At 43.3% G+C, this 14775-nt stretch overlaps 2 protein-coding genes across 6 annotated transcripts in view; both read right to left on the reverse strand.

The window, feature by feature from the left end:
• Positions 1-11307, reverse strand: cab39l (calcium binding protein 39-like). Of its 2 annotated transcripts, none has more exons than XM_035629596.2 (9): positions 11056-11307; positions 5295-5421; positions 4722-4886; positions 4479-4597; positions 4225-4393; positions 4079-4138; positions 3135-3200; positions 2501-2644; positions 1-2412 (listed from the first exon to the last, which is right to left on the reverse strand). In XM_035629596.2, the coding sequence occupies exons 2-9, from the start codon at positions 5394-5396 to the stop codon at positions 2233-2235; spliced, it is 1005 nt and encodes a 334-aa protein (XP_035485489.1). In that variant the 5' UTR covers positions 5397-5421; positions 11056-11307; the 3' UTR covers positions 1-2232. The 2 variants fall into 2 exon arrangements, with proteins under 2 accessions (XP_035485489.1, XP_035485488.2); XM_035629595.2 differs by lacking the exon at positions 11056-11307 and adding an exon at positions 8500-8546.
• A 791-nt stretch (positions 11308-12098) lies between these two features.
• Positions 12099-14775, reverse strand: part of mcf2la (mcf.2 cell line derived transforming sequence-like a) — a 40959-nt gene continuing 38282 nt past the window's right edge. For all 4 annotated transcript variants that reach the window (XM_047330722.1, XM_035645315.2, XM_047330719.1 and 1 more), the window contains one exon: positions 12099-14674. In XM_047330722.1, coding sequence (XP_047186678.1) covers positions 14595-14674 — 80 coding nt within the window. In that variant the 3' untranslated portion in view covers positions 12099-14594. The remainder of the gene's footprint in view (positions 14675-14775) is intronic.

A 14775-nucleotide genomic window follows, 5' to 3' on the forward strand; every position in this document is an offset into this window, starting at 1 on the left:
TGCATTGCCATCCGTTTTTATTTGCTGCATAAGTGGTACAGTATCATCAGTGTGAAAAAAATAATGTGGTGTTGGAGAGAGAATGTGGAGTTTTGCTGGACTGTAGTTTTTTGTTTTTTTAAATTGGCCAAAAACAACGAAAGGAAATGGTAAAGTTTGGCTGAAGAGAAAAGCCTGATGTACAGAAGCTGGTTGGTTTTATTCTGATGTCATATAAATACTGTCACAACTTTTAACAACCAAAATAGCTGCTATGTTTTTTATTAACCCAAAAGAAAGAAAGTGTTTTTCATGCCACATTGCGAAAAGAGAAAAATGGCACTTGATTGTTAGTCACCCTCCACTACTGCCTTTATTTCAAACTGAGTCACTAAAATTTGATAATTAATCTTGAAGTCCTGGTTAAAAAGACTTTTGTTTTTTTAAATTAATCATGAAAGCATTAGCATAAAACTTTTATGTAGGAAGCTAATGCACGTCGAATATCTATTAGGAGACAAGTTCTACATTTTGAGTGGAAAGTGGGAAAGACGATAGTGAAAAGTTTGAATCCTCACTGACTCTTAACTACGTGTGGATTTTTCACAGTTACAGATCAACTTGGGCGCCACCCTGCGTCAAGTGATCCTACGAGTCGGCCGCCGACACAGCCTTATACTTCACGTGTGGATTCTGGTGGGGACCGATCGGCTGCAGAAAAAGAAGAAAAAAACTTTTGACAGCATAACTCAAATATAGTGAGTAAAGAGGTTCACCGCTTGATCACAACAAACGTGTTCTGTACCCACAGCATATTTTCATCAACGCAATTAGGCTTCCGCTAGAAAGATACTGAAAATATATATATATTTTTAAAAAAAGAAGGGAAAACACACCAGAGCCAAAAAAGGCACCTCTGAATCTTTCTTTCCTTTCTAATACCAACATCAGATCCAAAACACGTGTGACAGCACAGAAAGAAAAACAACAGCTGCTCCCCTCTCTCGATGAAGAGCTCCTCCTCACGGCAAAGTGCCTCCTCCTCATGTTCACACTCACAATGACACTTGTGCAAACCACAAACTCTGTACATGACAAGAAATGAAACTATATATATATATATATACACATTAAAATGAATGCCGTCAAAGCAGTGTGATCATCTTCAGATTTTAAAAAAAGAAAGAAAGGAAGAAAACCCAAATGTTTCATTCATCATCTTTTTTTTATCATGCAGAAAGTGCTATCAACCACCAGCAAAGAGAACCAGTGATCAAAATGATTGGAGCTCACTGTACCGACAGCAGCCCAACGTCACCATTCAATTTAAAAGGCTCCACACTTCAAAGATTCTTCAAATATGCTCATAATTGACATTTTTCATTGGCAAACTTTGGTCAACACCTCTGTTCTCAGTCTCACTAAGATACTCAGATTGGCACAGGTGGAGGCTTCTAAGACTGGTAACGCGCTTTTAAGATCTTAATCTACATTTTTATATGCTGTGTAGTGTCGTCCCCCCTCCCCCCGGCTTTTTAGAATTGGACTTTTTGGAAGACGAGCTAGCTTCCACGAAGCTACGTTGGCATTTCAGGATTGTATTTAAGTCTGATGATGCTTCATAGTTTTAGAAAAGGGAAAACTTAGGCAATCGCTGGATTTGGCAGGAAAATGACAAAAATAAGGTTTGGCTGGCAGAAGGTGACAGAGCGTTACTGTTGCCGTTTTAATCTCAAGTTAATTTTTGGCCGAAGAAAGAAAAAAGAAAGTCTTCATTATTTCTCTGATTTGCAGCTACTTCATTTAAACAGCTAGAAATTAACTTGGGAGCAGCGACAGATGATTAAAAAAAATTAATAAAAAAAAATATATACATAAATGGTCACGTCTGTATGTTCTGCAGCCACTCGACCAGATTGGCCAAAGCTTTTTCTTTAACCGCTGGTTCTTCCAACAAAGCATATCAGCTGCCTCCATCACCACAACTTGTGGCACTACGTGCTACAGATGAAAAAGAAAAAAAAAGGGTTCATGGGGGAAAAAAAAAACCAAAAGGAAAAATATCAGTGATTGAGAACTACTCTTGCACAAGTTTTTAATGAACCAACAAAGAGAAAAAAGACAAATAACGTCTTGAAGATTTTTTTTTTTTTAAATAGAATAACCATTACTGTTGATGTGTTGTTTTTTTTCTATCTTCCTATTGATAAAAAGTTGGGGAAGAGGGGGATGAGGAAGGAAGGGGGTGCTTCTCTAGGAGGCCGCTTTCTTCAGATCCCTGATCTGTTTGATTAGGTACGTCTTCTCGTCGTTGAACTGCTCGTCGTCGGCGCGGTCCTTCTGGAAGTTGCTCAGGAAGTCGATTAGTTTGGTCTGGTTCTTGAGCAGGATGTCGATGATGGGCTGCGTCTTGTTGGGATTTGCTACAAACACCTTAGGTCACATGGACAGGGGGGGTGGTTAGATAAATTGGGAGAATGCACAGAGGCAAGAAAATACACCACGGTCGAGGTGCTTCTACCTTAAAGACGTGGAAGGCCTCGAACTGGATGTTGAGACTCTTGTCTCGGAGCAGATTCATCATCAGCTTGAGATTCTCTGGCTTGCTGATGTAGCGCGTCATCACTGTGAAGTTATGTCTGTCCAATAACAGCTCGCCCAGAAGCTGGAGGATGTGAAAGAAGAAAAAAAGGTACATAAAAGAAGTCATTCATTATTGTTGACAGGAGCCAAACTGTGGTGAAGACAGGCAGTGACGGTGGTTGGAAGGTAAACTGTTGGAGGTCAAGAGTCGGTTCTTTGGAAGCGCAAAACCTTTTCAACTTTTCAAAATTACCAAATCAACACTAAGACAGTGGACACCATCAGGGAGTTGGTCATCTGCAAAGACCGACAGGCTTTAGGGCCAGAGAAGGGCAAAAGTGTTGTGTATAGCTCCCTCTGTTGGCCTTGTGAGGGTATGACCTGACCTCCATCTCCTCTGACTGGGCTGATTAAACAGTAACAGCTGATACTAAGGTCACTGCAGATCTGTTTTCCCCCCCTCTGTGCTGCCTAGGCCTCATTATTCATTATTATTTTGAGCCAGGTTAACTGCCGCCGCCGACGCCACTGCTGCTCCTGGTCACAAATCAATATTCGAGTCAAGGCCAAACCTTAAGTGACTGCCTCTTGGTGACGTAATTCTCAGAGTTCAGTAGCTTCTCGTAGTCTGCAAACACCTGCAATGACAAAAGAAAGACATTATTATTATTATTATTATCATCATCATTTATTAAGTGGACATCCCTTTCTTCCACTTCCCCAAAAAACTTGCAGAGCAGACAACAGCTCTGCCAAGTATCACGACTGGTTTTCATACCAGGCAGGGACACATTTGTATCTTCATCTAAGAACATTCGTAGGTAACATCCAAACGTCTCTGTTTTCATGTGAAAGTCTCTGTGAAAAAGTGTCTATTCGTGGCTCTAAATGTAGACAGGCCACCGCCGACATCTGTCAACATACAACGTCCAGGTTGTGCGGAGGTCTCTTCGGGCCGAGTCCCCTCGGGGGGGCCTACGTATGGGCCCTACCCCTCTGCCGGCGACATAGAGCAGCGCTTTGTATCTGGAGGCGCTGTGACACTGACAGGACCTTCCAGTGATTCACCTTTCCTGGAACTTTTGGAGTGTATCAGTCAAAACTTTATTTCTTACCTCCAAAACATCTGCCCTGTGGCGGCCTGTGAGTGGCCAGTGTGTTGTCGACCTTATTTTTTTGGATACATGACTGGGCCATTGAGCACCGCAGAGGACTGATACCCGATCTGGTTACATACAGTATGTATCTACGTGTGTTTCCTCTCTTGGGCTCTAATGGGCTTATATGGAGCCTTGTTCATGTTATTCTTCCACAGAGTGCTCGGTGGCTGATGTTGCGTGAGCTATGAGGGAGGTGTGTGTGCATGGACGCAGTTAAAGATGGAGGGGAAGGCATGACGAAATTGTCCAGCTGGTAACACTGGTTCAAAATGACAGTGTGGCATGTGTGGCAGCGATTACAGTCATGCGTTTTCCTGAGTTGGGAAATGTGTGTGTATGTGAGTCAGTGCACTCACAGCGTCGTAGTTCTGTTCGAGGTATTCGGCCACAAGCACTTTGTGTCTTGTCAGGAGATCCTGCAAATCAAGTCAGAAAATTAAATCAGAAATCAAGTCTACCCGGTAACAGAGGCTTTTTTAAGAACAGAAACAAACCGAGTCACCTTGAAGGTGGCGAAGGCGTCAGAGGCGATGTCGAAGGTGGACATCTCCACGTAGGTGAAGAAGCTGTGGAAATGTTCGGAGCGGAGGACTATCCTGGCGAGCGGCTCGTGGCGGATGCACTCCCTCAGCATCATCCCGCAGTTCAGCGCTACCGGCGGTGAATCGTACCTTCGAACAGAGAGGGGAGAGAGTATTTGTCTCTCCTCCTTGGAAGCCACTAGAGTGTGTCGAGTACATTCTGTATGTGTCTCACCCTTTCAACAGTATAAAGAGAACCTCTTCGTGGGAACAGAAGTATTCGACTGTGGGGCTCCTCGTCCCGATCTGCCTCCTCAGGATGTTGTTAAAGATCTGACAAACATCTTTCTTCCTCTGGGAACAAAAGACACAAACAAAATCTTAACAGTGTTGTCTCCTTCTGTTTTACATTTCTCCTTCCCTCCATTAGTGGAGCGAAGACCTCTTGTAAGTCTTGTGATGTTGCTTCTTTTCTTACCTCGAAGTCTATGAACTGCAGGTTTTCTACCAGCGTTATCAGCAGGTCGCTGTTGTACAGCTCCTGGGCCAGCTGGGCCACCGTCTCCGTGTGCGGCTCCTTATCGTTGCTCCCGCACAGGATCTCCTTCATGGACACCAGGCACTTTGATACCTCCTCCGACGCCTGCCGGACGGAGTGGAGGAGAAGGAGGGAGAGAGGAGAGTGGAGAGAGGAGAGAGGAGAGAGGGGGGTTGGTAACTGGTGACTTTAAATATTTCAGCCACATTGTTCTTTCATAGCAAACCACGAGGAGGAACACAAATCCAAATATAAACCAAAAACAAACATTACAGATTGACTTGAAATCGTGCTTGGCTAATTTTATCTGTGTGTGTGTGTGTGTGTGTGTGTGTGTGTGTGTGTGTGTGTGTGTGTGTCCGTAGCGAGAGTAAACTATCTTGACAGTGAAGTGTCAGGAGATGACAGGGCCAGGCTCTTCCATGCCCTAATTTCACAGAGAGCTGTCACCCCTAGACCCCTAGGCATTTACACACATATACACACATGCAGACACACACACACACACTCTACCTTGTCTGTCTTCTTGTCCTGTTTGACCAGGATGGCCAGGTTTTCCCTCAGGGTCCTGACAATGTCCGCCGGACTCTTGTGGGATTTACCGAACAGCGGCATGACGGAGACAAACTCGCCTTTGGATCTGGGACACATGCAAAAACACAACACACACTGAGTCAACGACAAAGTGGATGCAATTATTAATCATCAGTATTATTAACATATGATAAGGATATGTCAGTTATTCTTTGCTCCACTCCACAACAAGGTGGAGTTAATGTTTCCATCAGAGAAGCTTCTTGAAGCCTATAAAGACGTCAATATTTAGAGATCAAGATATAGTTATCAGTTGAAAACAGAAAAGTCAAAACTATCAGAACATCCCAGACAAGCTCCCTCCCTCCCTCCCTTCAACTAAACTAAAGTAATAAGACTAATCATGAAGAATTCCTGGAATGGATAGATTTCTAAACCTCTGTGCTCTCGCTTCATCCGGCCGGTAAGACGACCTGACAAATCATCAGTGAGAAGAAGAAGAAGGGGAAAAAAAAGGGATGAATATGGCGCGTGTTTGTGTTTCAGGATTCCTCTCGCACCTTAGAGACACATTCCAGACTCGTCTCCCGCTCATAGGAGCGACAACTGCAGCCACTCTGACACCAGGCCTCGGATAATCAAAGTCACAGTCGATGTATTAGATTGTCACACAAGGGGCCGGCTGAGACCGACTGTTACGGGGAAAAAAAACAGCCAACTCAAATTTCTATTTGACATTTCACCAAAATTAGATTCTGAATAAATAGGGAAGCAAAAAAAAAACTAAAGAAAAACGGACTCTGCAGCTCCAGAAAGTTAGTCACAGTCTTGAGTGTGCATATGTTTACAACAACACACCGCTATATCGCCGAGGAGCGAACAGGACTTTCAGCATGGTGATGTCAGTGGCGATGTCCCGTGTGTCACTCACTCATGCAGGACTTGATAGAAAAAAGAAAATGCGCTGCTACTGTCAGCGAGTTGGGTTTCCAGGAAAAGAAAACAGATGTCAGTCAAGAGCATAAACCTGATGGAGTGTGGCAGAGAGATTCTGGCGGAGTGTGAGCATTCAAAGGATCCAGGCAGAAAACTTGTGACTGATAATCCTCATCTGGGAATGTAAAAAAAAAAAAAAAAAAAATGACACTCCACCCTCAACCCTACCTCCATCCTCTCCGCTACCATTCCTCCCTCTATCCACCCTGTGCTATTGGTTGAAGAAGGGGAGGATCCAGTGCTGGTCCCCCCCTTGTTTTTGTAAGTGTGATCCTAAAACACTTGAACTGTAGGAGTGAATTCCCATCTGCTCTTCAGGCCGCTGCTCATTTCTGAAAAATAATTCTGATCTTGACTGACTCTCAAAAAATCAGTGCGACTCTCTTATTTGCAAAAAAAAAGGCCGCCGCCGGAGCAAATCGACATCGCACTGCGGCTCTTTGCACCTGAACTCCTGTTGCTCACTCATTACTCTGAAGGCTTTTCCTCATTGGCACAGTCGTGACACCTCGAGAGGAAATAAAACCAGAGAGTTAAGAGCCCTGGAAGTAAAAGAGCTGAGCGTCAGAGCTGTGATTTCCCCCGATGAGACTAAAACATAATTCCAATCATATGACATAAAAACCCATCGTTATGAACCCCATGAAGATGTCACGAAGGAGCCTTCCACGGGGGGAGAATCATGACAAGACACCAGCTGCTGCAGTGACACGATGAAGGAAACGAGAAGGAGGGAGTAAATGAAGGGAGCCGTTAAATTTAATTGCGCAGTTTCCTGGAGCCTCGGGGAAACACCTGGGAAGTGTCGATAAAGCTTTTCAACATATCAGAGGCGAGTCGGATTTTTATGACAAAATAGATTAAGACATTTTCAACAGCTCGAATCCAAAAAAAACAAGCTGAGGGAATTTACTTCCCTCAACATTGACTGACAGGGTTCAACCTTTTACTCTCTGGGCTCTTGATGATAACACATCGCGTTCCTCTGAATGAGCTGCGGCCTGGTGTTGTCGTGGTGATGTGTTTCTGACGGGTCAGAGGGGAGACTGCTGATTCACATTCAGCTAATCACATGGAAGAGGATGACTTATTCACACACAAACACACACACACACACACACACACACACACACACACACACACGATTGAGAGGACTTGCCATATTGCATTTTTACTTGTTCTACTTAATCATTATTCAAGTAATGTTATTCATCAGATACATAGACATGAAGGTGGTTTTAAATATTTATTCGGTCTGTTTATTTAATTTTAAGGCATCAAATGTATTAAAAAAAACTGCCAGATTGTTTAAAAAAAAGTAAGACTGGAAACAGTCCAGATTTCTCTCCTTCTGTTTCCCTTCATCGTCACGTTACGTCACGACTATGAAACTTCAGCCCAGTCAATATTTGTCGAAGGATAAAACGCCAACGAGGAAGTCATTATCAAACATGCACTTGCACAAGCTTTCCTGCTGTTGTTGGTTTGTTTCTTTCTCATCCGGTCATATGTGCAGACAGGTAATAGGTCGAATATTTCCACACCGGCCGTGTTGCTGCAGCTCTCTCACTAAATGTTTCAGACTATTAAACGAATACTTCAGGGGTCTGTAATCATCTAATCACACAGTGCTGGAAAGCTTTAAGCTTTGAGTTACTGTGAGGCCTTCGTTTTCACTCAGAGCCGACTTAAGACTGACTCAATGTTGTGTAATGGCAGTAATCTGGTGCCCACTGGGCTTGAACGCACCTAGCTCGCTGCTCCGCTTCAACAGAATCTAATGGAGGGGGCTCCACATTGCCCTGAATATTCATTTTTCAGCAGTAATCATGGGATTTTACACAGGTTTAAATGAAGATATAGAGAGTAATGTCACAGAGTTCACAAGAATCAGGCTCTACTTTTATCTTCTGCATCGTATGTTTGTATGAGACAACAATCTTACCTCTAACTTAAACTGTGGTTTGTTTAATCTTTATTTAAAATGTCTGCCCACTTCATTTTGATGCTTTTTCTACCTGCGGTACATTTATGAATGACTAGCAGAGTGAACCTACACTGTAGTTCAGTGCAAACTGCACGATGGAGGGTGGAGTCGATGACTAATCAATGTCACTCCATGATGCGGATCCATGACAGGAGCCTCAGAGATAAGTAACATCGCGAGACAGTGATGTGTCACACCTACGTGCCACTCAGCAGCAGCAGTGACCTCGACATGGGCATTTCATGGTTCGTGCTAGAGGCTGGTGTCACTTCGGCCCATGGCTCCACTCGCCAAGCACTTGAAAAAAAAAATGAAAATTGCAAAAATATGCTCTGCAAACCATGACTCAGGCAATTCGTGAGATATTTTCTTCGTCAGATAGTGTCTGAGCTCATTTTCCAAATGACAGTGGTTTCTGATATTAGAAATATTCAACAACTACCAAATTATAAAAACAAATCAGAAGGAAGGTGATTTGCCTCTGATTTGACTGCATTTCCTCTCAGGCGCATGGAATGCTTGAGGCCGCCATTCATGATGTACGGTAACAACATACAACTGGAATTTAAGTATTCGAGGAAGAGCCAGGAAGAGATTAAACACTTGCTCTCTGCTTACTAGGAATTATTACTACAGTGGGTGCTGATACCAGATAAGTATATCAGAATCTCTATGTGTGTCAAAGTAAAAACAAGACTTAAAAAAAAAATGTAATACTACAAAATAAAAATAAATCTGTTGACATCTCAAGAGTTCAACACAACATACCAGAGTCTACAAAAAGAGGCTTTTTCTGTGCGGGATGTCTTCTCCGAGGCAACCGGGAGGGAACGCTGCCTCGAAAAGGGCAAAACGTCAGCTCATCGAGTCCCATATCAAGATTGATAATGATGTTAAAGGTCCCTTCTCTTTTTTCTTTTTTTTACTTTGACTGGAAAACAACAACATTTTGTGAACAACCCAGCAGCACCACAGGCCCCGATATCTGTACCTGTATTCGTTGAACTTTCTTGAAGCAGGCAGGAACAATAAGAAATGCAGTTATGGCTCTGAGAGTTAGTGAAGGTCTGCACTCAGCCTTGGAAACCAAATTCAGGGCAGAAAACTGGAGAATTAAAGACAATATTGATGCCACAAATAGGCAGTTTTACAATAAAATTTTGGGTCAAGTTACAAGTACAAGTTATTCGTACGCTTGTTATATCTTCTACCAGTGAATTGCTGCTGCGCACCTTGGTATTATGCACTAGATGATGCTGGGGAGAGTGAAAACACATGCACGTCTTTCAACAGCAGCCTCACACAGCAACAAGTTCACCAGCTGATCCGACACAGAGTCACTTGTTCAGGACCGTTTGTAGGTTTGCAGCAGCAGCTATTCTGAGCCGGTGACACACGGGCCTGTCCCGCCAGGACACGGGGCCCCACTGTTGTCAGATTCTGGTCTGTCTGTATATGTCAAGGCGAATGGAAGGTACCCAGAAGAACACAGGATGGAACGTAGAGCGGCGTTCAGAATAAAAGCGTTGCGTTGGAATATCTTAAACATCATGAAATAAGTCTAATAGATGTAAAACAGTTGCAAACTAATAGGTTAACTGTCAAGTCAAGCCAGTTCTACATACAGGATGCAAGACACACATTTACATCTGATGTCACTCAAGAGTCTTTTGAGGAAAAACAACATGAGAATGAAAGTTTCCAGTGAAAGAATAATGACTTACAGTATAAAAGCAGTGTAAAAATACATCTGCTTGACATCCCAGCCGCCCAAGTGGCCCTGCACAACACTTTATTTCCAATATTATATTGCTGTCAACTATTTATATCAACTAATTGATGTAAACAATGTCAGATCATTGACAGAGTTGTTTCCCAGACACCCATGGTGAATATTTTGAACATATTTATCTATAAATTCCATCATAGACTGTGATACAAACCAATGTTTTGATTTTAAGCATTGATTGGCTTAACTACAGGATAATTGCCTCAAACTATTACTAGATTATCAATGGCAAATAATAATAATAATAATAATAATAATAATAATAATAATAACACTGAAGACCCACACGTTCGTTTAGGCTTTTGATTACCCTTAGTTGCTTTTTAATATTTTATAACCTTTTTGTATTTAAATTGTTATACTTCTTTGTCTAATTTGTTGTGCAGCACTTTGCTCAACTATTCAAATGCACTTTATAGACAAAACGAGGTTCGATTTCGACAACTAACATCACTGTATCATTAGTGCAACGAGGTTTTTATTTTGATATACACGACCGGAAGCGGCGTTGTTGTCATCGCGGCTAGCCTGGCGGTGGTCGGCTAAACTAAGTAACGTAGCAGAAAGGAGGGAGGGGGTGAAAACAAACAAACACACACACACACACACACACACACGCGCACTGTAAATGTGCAGCTGAAGAATTAAAGGTCCAAATTCACGACGTGTGCCAGAGGAATGAGAGTTTGTAGCGCGGGCGGCGACAGAGGCCGCAGCAACAGTCCCAGACAATGTGACTTCACGAGGCTACACCCCTCCCGCCTGCAGCTTAACCCCCTTTTTGTTTGACAGATCCCCAAAAGCGAAGCGCGCACACACACACAAAACAGCTGCGGTTAAAGGAGAGCGGAAGCTCTAACGTCACCAGAACAACGGACAATTAAAAGTCGGACAAGACTGTCGAGGGGCAGTGATATCACCATCGGGTTCCACCGGGAGCCGGAGCTCCGCGACAGTGTGATACTCACCGAGGGAAGATGTTCGGTCTGTGTGGAGGTGGAGAGAGAGAGAGAGAGAGAGAGATGGGGGGTATCGTCTTCACCGCTTGTGTCCCAGCCGAGACTCCCGCAGAGGCTTCACACACGCCAGCGCTACTTTGTCAGCAGCGAATCCGCTGGAAATGTGAGCGAGTCGATTTGAGACGCGGGGAACCTGCTCAGAAGGCAGCGCAGAATTCCATCTGCTCGCTCTCCAGCCCTCTGTCAAGCTAGCGTGGAGAAATTGCCAACGCTTCCGCTTGTGAAATGTCAGAATAAAACCCGCATTTCTCGAAACAATTTGATTATTAAGTGAAGGCTTGATTATAGGCCATTCTAGAATAACTACTACTGGTCTAAACACTTCCTTTATTTATTTATATCAATACATCAAATGTCATTTCTTCTTATTCGTCCTCTAACACGATGCCAGACGGACAAAATTGCTTTAGGGGGCAACTCGCGTCACATCCGCCAGTAGTCCGGCTCACTTGCTAGCTTGACACATCTGTATCTTTCCAGCCGCTGCCGAGTCTCGTTCGCATCCGCTCACATCGAATCCGCCCTACGCCCTTGTCTCGGCTCTCACTGAACTATATCCCATCAAAATAAGTAAAACTGTAATTGAAATTACCATAATTGCATTTGAAAAACACGGAAATAGATAATGTACCCCTTTGAACAATTGAAAGGAAAAAATAAAGGAGGATGAAGAGACTGAAGGTTGGATAGTAAACATATTGGAACGCAGCCCAGGCAAAATCATGACAGTATCGACTGGGAAGAGCCCATTGGAGGTTTGAGATCACATGGATGAATTTACATTTCCGGATCAAAATACATTATTGATATCATTGCTATTTCAAACGTGTCTTTTTGCTGAACCCCCTCAAAAATATATTTGCTAAACTAATAGAAAAACGACTAAATTGTGCTTGTAAAAATGTTGAGTTGCCAGATTAAAAATAATAATAATAATTCAAAACTAAAATTAAATAAAATGGCATCAATTCCCACATAAAGGCAAAGTCTCATAGAGGAAACCATGTCAGACTTTATTAAAGCTGCTTTTCATTTTACATACAATTCAGAATTACATATGTACAAATATACACAGAAACGTGTCATTATAATATCTTCATATCAACACCATACCCAGTAGATATACAATAGGAAATAAGGACAGTGGTTGCTGCAATGTGCTGCATAAAGAAAGAAAGAAACTCGCCTCCGGCGAAAGAAGTACAAATAATTCAATAAGCTTTATTGTGTGATCGCGATCGAGCGCCGACAAGTTTAGTGCCCGTGTCAGCTTTCGTTAGAGGGCAGAAAATAAACTCTCATAATATACAACAGTGCCTGGTAAAAAATACTTCCCCCCGGGTCGGGGGCTCTGACGTGAGAGGTTTTTTAAATTGAGGCTGATGAGGAACATGCCACAGAGTGATGACACACAGAGAGAACACGCAAGACTCACTAAAGCCATGATCCTCTTCACAATTTACATCATGCTCTGGAGGAGAACAACGGGAGGTATAGAGAGGACACATCTGTACAAGTGTAACATACACATAGGTCAGTCTTACGGAGCCGACATGGACCAACACATAACGCCAGCCACAGTTTTTAGTTTGTGGTTTGGCTCACAGTTCCGACACCGATCCTTAATATTCCTTTTTCCTTTCACGGGGGAGGACATGCATTTTGTTATCGGAGTAAACAAATAAGCTTTTAAGTGGTTCTCAACAGAAAAAAAGAGCTTCGGAAAATAATTATGAGCACTGATCTCAGCTGGGGCCGATTCAACAAAACCTCAGTGGTGTTAGTAAAGGCTTTGTTAAATACAGCAGCTTAGTAACAGATGGGTGCGGCTGGTTTTATTGCAACAGAACGCTGCACTTGAACATCGTATTCATATTCTTCAACATTGTGGATGGGAAAAAAGGGGCGCGATTGTTTTACAGTGCACCTTGTGGATACAGTAGAAATCTGAGGAGACAGATACACAGTGTGTGTGTGTGTGTGAGCCATCAACTTGTTATCAACATCCTCAACAAGGCCAAACATGGCCACTCATGGCTTGGCACACTCACCAACCTCTGCTGTGTAATTCACACCTAAAGTCAGACTTTTGTCATCTTTTTTGTTTTGTTTTTTGGCTCCACTGTGATGACTACTAAGCTACATTATGGTGTCAAGTAAACACATATTGCTCTCGGGGCTGGTGGCGCAAACGTGTCGAGCAGGTCCGGGCCCTCTGGTTAGCCCTGCTCGTGGGGAAGTGAGGCTACGGTCACATGCCTCAGCGGGGCAGGGAGCGGAGGACGTGGACAAAGGCGGCTTTTGTTGCTGCAGCGCAGGGCGAAAAGATAGGTGAGCGAAGTGGCCATGACACAAAAACAGGACATGTACAGAAGGAGTGACATTCATCTGTACGTGCATCGGTTTTCTGTCGGTCTCACCAGGGATTCTCACACTAAACAAATCTTTTAGTCTGAATTACCTTCGTCTTAAACGGGTTTAACAACCTATTGGGTGGTTTATGACACATCTTATGTATGTTGGATTTGCACCGAACATATGCAAGAATGCACACACGCGCACACAAACACAATGACGACACCAGCAGGTATGAAGTTTCATCTGCTTGCCCACACAACTTCTTGAGGCTTCCTGAGAGGTAAATCCCGAGCAGTTCAGAGGCGGGTTAGATCATCCCTCTTTAAAGAGAAGAAATTGTTTCAAGCTGCCGTTCGCTTTGTAAGTGATCTGAATGTGTTTAAGGAGAAGTGCAAGACCACGTGACCACCAGGTAGTGCTGTTTGTCGACAATCACGTGGTGACACATTAAGGGAAGCTGAGGGGGATGAAATCAGCATTCTGCAAAAAAACATCACTTCAGGGATTTAACACCCTGAACGCAAAGTTAACAAGACTTACAGCTGCACGTCCTGAACATTTGACCTGCTCAGTGATGCACCAAGATGAACTCAATGCGTTTTTTCTCTCTCCACATTTTGCAGCCAGCTGCCAGTTTTCACAGTGTCTGGCACTTATGCCGTTGTATCGTGTGAAATACCACTCTGAAAGTACCTGCGGATGTTTTGTGAGCTGCCGACGCCTCGTGTTTAGTGCAGATATTTAAATTTGATCTGCTTTGATGCTACATTATCCCAAGGGTTTTTGTGATTTTTCTTAGAAAAAATAAAAACAGGAGGTGATTGATCTCACGTATATCTCGAGGAAGTTTACAGCCACTAGAATGAACAATTCCAGCGAAATGTGAATGTTTTGGAATGCAAAATAATTTTAAGGAAAAATGAAAATGAGATTATAATACTGCTGAGTGGAAATGAGCTTTTTCTGGGGTTTTTTGGTTGGATCCGACAAACTGAAAAGTGTGTGTCTGTGTGATAACGACACAGTAAGAACATTGAGGTTCTGTAAGAGGCAGCGTCAGGTTCTGTGATTCCACCTGGAGATGAGTGTGAGTGGAGGGGTGGAGGGGGGGGGGGAGCGGTGCTGTCAGGTCAGGGTTTGATGTCGGAAAAGCTGGTGTAGGTCTCGCTGCAGCTGGAGGAAGTGCTGATGTTCCCGGAGACGCTGCCATCTGGTGGACAAACGCACAAACAACAGCTTTATTGATCACAGGCAGCGTTAACATCAACAGAACAGAAAATGCCTCACGCGAACAGCTCTATCAGAGTCAGT

The sequence above is a fragment of the Scophthalmus maximus genome, chromosome 1 (assembly GCF_022379125.1).
Source record: "Scophthalmus maximus strain ysfricsl-2021 chromosome 1, ASM2237912v1, whole genome shotgun sequence".
NCBI classification, from domain to species: Eukaryota; Metazoa; Chordata; class Actinopteri; order Pleuronectiformes; family Scophthalmidae; genus Scophthalmus; species Scophthalmus maximus.

Coding starts and splice junctions, on each gene's coding strand:
- cab39l (XM_035629595.2), bottom strand. CDS start 8,537: ATGCCCATGTCGAGGTCACTGCTGCTGCTGAGTGGCAC. Junction 4,139..4,224: donor ACGCCTTCGCCACCTTCAAG/GTGACTCGGTTT, acceptor CTTGATTTGCAG/GATCTCCTGACAAGACACAA. Junction 2,413..2,500: donor AGGCCTTCCACGTCTTTAAG/GTAGAAGCACCT, acceptor ATGTGACCTAAG/GTGTTTGTAGCAAATCCCAA.